The 5,193-nt window shown below is 52.9% G+C and overlaps 1 protein-coding gene across 7 annotated transcripts in view; it reads left to right on the plus strand.

The window, feature by feature from the left end:
- Positions 1–5,193, plus strand: part of FYCO1 (FYVE and coiled-coil domain containing 1) — a 79,827-nt gene that overhangs the window by 56,908 nt on the left and 17,726 nt on the right. For 6 of the 7 annotated variants that reach the window (XR_827253.1, XM_010862405.1, XM_010862403.1 and 3 more), the window contains one exon: positions 2,911–3,006. The exons of the other annotated variant lie outside the window; for it this stretch is intronic. Coding sequence is in view for 5 of the 6 variants with exons in the window: in XM_010862405.1 (XP_010860707.1) it covers positions 2,911–3,006 (96 nt within the window). In the remaining variant the exon portion in view is untranslated. The remainder of the gene's footprint in view (positions 1–2,910; positions 3,007–5,193) is intronic. 7 annotated transcript variants of the gene reach the window in all.

Here is a 5,193-nt window from a genome sequence, read left to right on the forward strand (position 1 = left end):
AATAGATTAAGATTTTTTTTTTTTCTATTGCACCCCACGGCTTGTGGGATCTTAGTTCCCCAACCAGGGATTGAACCTGTGCCTCCTACAGTGGGAGCAGAGAGCCGCTCCACTGGAACACCAGGGAAGGCCCGGCATCTTTTATGTATTCACTTGTTATTATTTTTTTAATCGTTTGGCTTTTTCTTTTTTAAAAATTCCTTTTTCGTTTTTACCTTTAGGTCTGTGATCCATTTCTGAGTTAATCTCTTGTATATGGTGTGAAGTATGATCAGTTGTTGTCGCTGCCCTTTTGCACAGAGGTATTCAGATTGTTTTCTAGCACCATTATCTCATGGCATGTGAGATCTTAGTTCCTCAATTAGGGATTGAACCCGTGCCTCCTGTATCACAAGGTGAAGTCTTAGCCCCTCGGGGAAGTCCTCTGATGTCTTTTATTCTTAATGCAGGAAAACTGAGAGAACGAACCACAGTTTTCAGCATTCGTTTTTCATGTGTTACTTATCTCTCTCATTTATGGCACTTGCACTTTGGACAAGGTTGAGAGCAAATGAAACGAGACAGGCTGACTGGCGCTGGGACTCCCGACTCCTCTCCCCTGTCCCCCTGCTTCCCCAGCTATTAAGTGGAGGTTGGACTGGATGATTCTTTGAGCTGCTTCTTGCACTAACATTCTGTGATGGCAGTGTGGGAATCTGGAAGCCAGTGGTTGAAAGATGAACAGGAAGGAGGTGTTGGACAGGGAGGAGGTCAGAGGTGGGCTGGGCCGAGGAGGAAAAGGACTGACAGGCTTGCCCTTGGTGGCAGCAGACACGTCAGGACGTGTTCTTGCTGCACCGTCCCCGAAACAGTGCCCGCCAGGGCGAGCCCGGCTCCTCCTGGCCAGTGGAATGCCTTCTCCAAGTCCTTTGAAACTTACAGCCTTTGTAAGCCAGCAGAACTGGGGTCCAGCTGGTTCCTTCTCCTCCCTTTTAGAGAGGAAAACACGGAGAAGGAAGTGGCTCGCCCAGAGTCAGAGTTGGTCATAAAGCCAAGACTGGAACCGCCTTGAGTGACGCCCACCCCTTCCACCTGCGTGCCCCCCTCTGTCACACACACACACACACACACACACACACACACACAAGCCATACTTCCTGTGGATCCACTCCACGCCCCAGCCAGAGGGCACCCACTGCTCGGACCTCAGGGCACTCAGACCCGAGGGCAGGGTGTCTGCGGACAGGCTCTCCCACCTGTCGTGGGCTGATGGAGACTGCACAGACATCCCTGGCCAGATACCTGGGCGCTAGTGGCAGTCTGATTATCTCGGGAGCCCTGGAGGCCCCCTCCATGCCAGCTGCCACCTGCACCCTCACAGCAGCACCCTGGGCAGCCTGTCGCAGTCAGTGGGCTCGGCCCCCCAGCAGTAGACAGGAGCGGGGAGGGGAGTGGGGCCATGCGGTGGGGCGAGCAGTGGCCCAGCCTCGTGGGGAGCAGGTGTGGCATCCAGCTGTCTGAAGGAAGCCAGGTCTTCTGCCAGAGGTCTCCTGAGAGGAGAGGCCCCTCGTGCTGGGCTGTCCTCCAGAGAGAGAGGCTGTGTAAGTTGGCAGGCTGCAGTCTGCTTTGTGTGTGAGAGGATCCCGTTCAAGGTGAAGGGGCTGTGGGTTGGCCTCAGGTGTGGCTCTGCTAACCCAGCGCCCGCCACCCTGTGAGCCCCTCGGAGACTTCCTCCTTCGGGATCTGTCTGTGATTCTTCTCTTGACTTCGTCAGCTTTCCCTCTGCCCTCTCATCCTGAGTTTACACACTAACGATTCACTCCCCCGTGTGTATTTCTTCACAAGTATCATGGACGTGCTTTGATTCCTGCAGACAGCCGTGGCCTGTCCTTTGGGGCAGGGACAGTCCCTCCGCAGCCCCTGTTTGCAAGATCTTGTGGGCCAGGGGGAGATGAGACCCCTGCAGATGGGCAAGGCCCAGCGTGACCGGGGGTGGGATGAGTATGCAGTGCAGGAGCACGGAGGGGTGGGAGCGGGCGGTGGCTGCTGCGTGTGTCAGCCCCTGGGGGAGGCACCGGGCCCCCCCCCAACTCCCAGTGTGTCGTGGTTACTGCAGTGCACTGCGTGGTACACAGACATTCCTGCCCCCAGAGCCGCGTGAGAGCCAGTGAGGCCTCTGTCCCCATCAGTGGCCTGTGGCCACTGACATCTTAACCAGTACATGCCAAGGAGCGGCAACTCAGTAGGGTTTGAAAATGTTCCGTGGAAACACTAAATGTAAAATTCAGGAGGTACCTTTACCGTAGGACACCTCAGAGCCTTCAATTTACTGTGTAAGAACACCGTGAGTTTCGGAGAAAGAGTATGGGGTTCCCCTCCCCAGGCGCTGGTGTTCCACAGAGCACACTTTGGAAACCTCTTTCCTGCCAGGCAGCTCCGGCAGCTGGTTCTCTGGACAGCAGACCATGATGGGAGGGAAGAGATGTGGCATGGGTCTGCCCCCCTTATACGAGGGGCCCCCACCACCTCCCTCTTGGCCCGTGCCACTTCCTGCCCCTTCACCCTGTCCTTGCTCCTCGGGGAAGGGCCAGAGCAGGCTTGTGGAGTCAGGGACAGGCGCTGTGAAGTCAGCATCCGTGGTGCTGGGCACTCGCCCCACGGCTGTAACTTCTGGTGTGGGAGAGGAGGGCGGCCCATTTGTGCCGGGCGGACGCTGGGGAGGTCACTGCGGCCTTGCTGTCCCCCCGCACCTTGCTGTCCTTCCCACCCTAGCCTGGCCCCCGTGGCTCCCCAGACACAGGGTCTGCGGGCTCTGTCCCAGCGTCTGTGATCAGAAGGGCTCCCTGTGTGTTCTGGGGATGGCTACTGGACTCCAGCAAGACTGCGGGCCTATGTGCTGACAGCTAGCTGGCTGTGTTTGTGACATTTCAGGGACACCACGTCCACCTCCCTCACCCCTGAGGATGCTGAAGACATGCCTGTGGGGCAGGATTCCGAAATCTGCTTGCTGAAGTCGGGAGAACTGATGTAAGTCGTGGGCCCTAGCTGGCCTTGCTGGGGTGGCGGGGGCTGGAGGTCACAACTGGGGAGCAGAGGAGGAATGCCAGAGGAGGCCTGGCCTTTCCACGCCCCCGGAAAACACGCCTGTGCTCGACTGGGCGCCCACAGTGGCTTTCAGGTGTGCGCTGCTTTCTCTTTTTCCCTTTCTTCTTCTTCATTTTTTTGGTAAGATTTATATACAGTAAGATTTCCCGTTTGCAGTGCATAGTGCTTGGATTTAGACAGATGATACAGCGTAGTCACTGATTGTCTGGCAGCCCCCGCATCCTGCTGGGCCAGAGGCTTATACAGTCTCAGGCCCCTGTGCCCAGCCAGCTCCACTTCCCGTTCTGCCAAAGAGGAAACCTTGATCCAGAAAAGAAAAATGACTGCCCCCGCCATGTGACCAGAGTGAAGATGTAGAACAGTCCCGTCACCCTGGAAGGCTTCCCTGTCCTCTCGCAGCCATTCTTCCCGCACTTCTGTGCCCTGTGTATGTTGCAAGGTGGTGCTTACTATGGAAAAGAAAAGCACCCCTCAATTTTAAATAGAAAACACTAAGAAGGTAAGACTTGAAGGAGTTGCCATGCAGATATGTGAGGGAACAGCATTCAGGCAGAGGGAACAGTCGGTGCACAGACCTTGGGGCAGGATGGTGTCTGGTATATATTCAAGGAATCCAGGAAGGGCCAGTGTGACTGGAGCAGAAAGCAGGAGAGAGACTGGGTGAGGAGGAGACAGGGCCCACGTCACATCAGGCCTTCTGGGCCACTGTAAGGACTTTTAATCTGAGGGAAATAGGAGCTTTAAATTAGATTTGGGTTAGAAGCATGACTTAGCCTAACTTACATTAGAAACACGGTCACTCTGGTTGCCATGTGAAGAATGACTCTGCAGGGGCAGAAGTAGGGAGACCAGTAGAATTTACGTTTGTACTGTGAGCACTGTAGACAACAGACTTTTTTAAGATAACATTTGAGCAGAGATGGCAAACCCTTACTATCTTCTCATTACCATCTCCCTTAGCGAGACTGAGTATTGTCCTCTCGCTGAGCAGGTGAGGTCTAGAAAGTGAAAAAAGATTACGGGCACAGTCCAGGTCACTGGGTGCAAGGGCAGAATTCTGGAACGTAAAATGATGAAGGACCCTGCATTGGTGCATCCTGTCAGTGAGTGGTGCAGCAAGATCTCCAGATTATGAGACCTCTTTTCCACAATAGACTCCTCTGCCTACTCTCAGATTCTTGAAAACTGTTAATATTGGACAAGACCTTTTTTTTTCTGACTATCAGTTCAGTTCAGTCGCTCATTTGTGTCCAACTCTGCAACCCCATGGACTGCAGCACGCCAGGCCTCCCTGTCCATCACCAACTCCCGGAGTCTACTCAAATTCATGCCCATTGAGTCGGTGATGCCATCCAACCATCTCATCCGTCGTCCCCTTCTCCTCCCGCCCTCAATCTTTCCCAGCATCAGGGTCTTTTCAAATGAGTCAGCTCTTCACATCAGGTGGCCAAAGTACTGGAGTTTTAGCTTCAGCATCAGTCCTTCCAATGAATATTCAGGACTGATTTCCTTTAGGATGGACTGGTTGGATCTTCTTGCAGTCCACAGGACTCTCAAGGGTCTTCTCCAAACCACAGTTCAAAAGCATCAATTCTTTGGCGCTCAGCCTTCGTTATAGTCCAACTCTTACATCCACGTATGACTACTGGAAAAACCATAGCTTTGATTAGAAGGACCTTTGTTGGCAAGTAATGTCTCTGCTTTTTAATATGCTGTCTAGGGTAATTATAACTTTTCTTCCAAGGAGTAAGTGTCTTTTAACTTCATGGCTGCAGTCACCATCTGCAGTGATTTTGGAGCCCCCCAAAATAAAGTTTGTCACTGTTTCCACTGTTTCCCTATCTATTTGCCATGAAGTGATGGGACCAGATGCCATGATCTTCGTTTTCTGAATGTTGAGCTTTAAGCCAACTTTTTCACTCTCCTCTTTCACTTTCACCAAGAGGCTTTTTTGTTCCTCTTCACTTTCTGCCATAAGGGTGGTGTCATCTGCCTATCTGAGGTTATTGATATCTGTCCCAGCAATCTTGATTCTAGCTTGTGCTTTGTCATGATGTGCTCTGCATATAAGTTAAATAAGCGGGGTGACAATATACAGCCTTGACGTAC

This window comes from Bison bison, unplaced genomic scaffold, assembly GCF_000754665.1.
Source record: "Bison bison bison isolate TAMUID 2011002044 unplaced genomic scaffold, Bison_UMD1.0 scf7180017864482, whole genome shotgun sequence".
In the NCBI taxonomy this organism is placed as follows: Eukaryota; Metazoa; Chordata; class Mammalia; order Artiodactyla; family Bovidae; genus Bison; species Bison bison.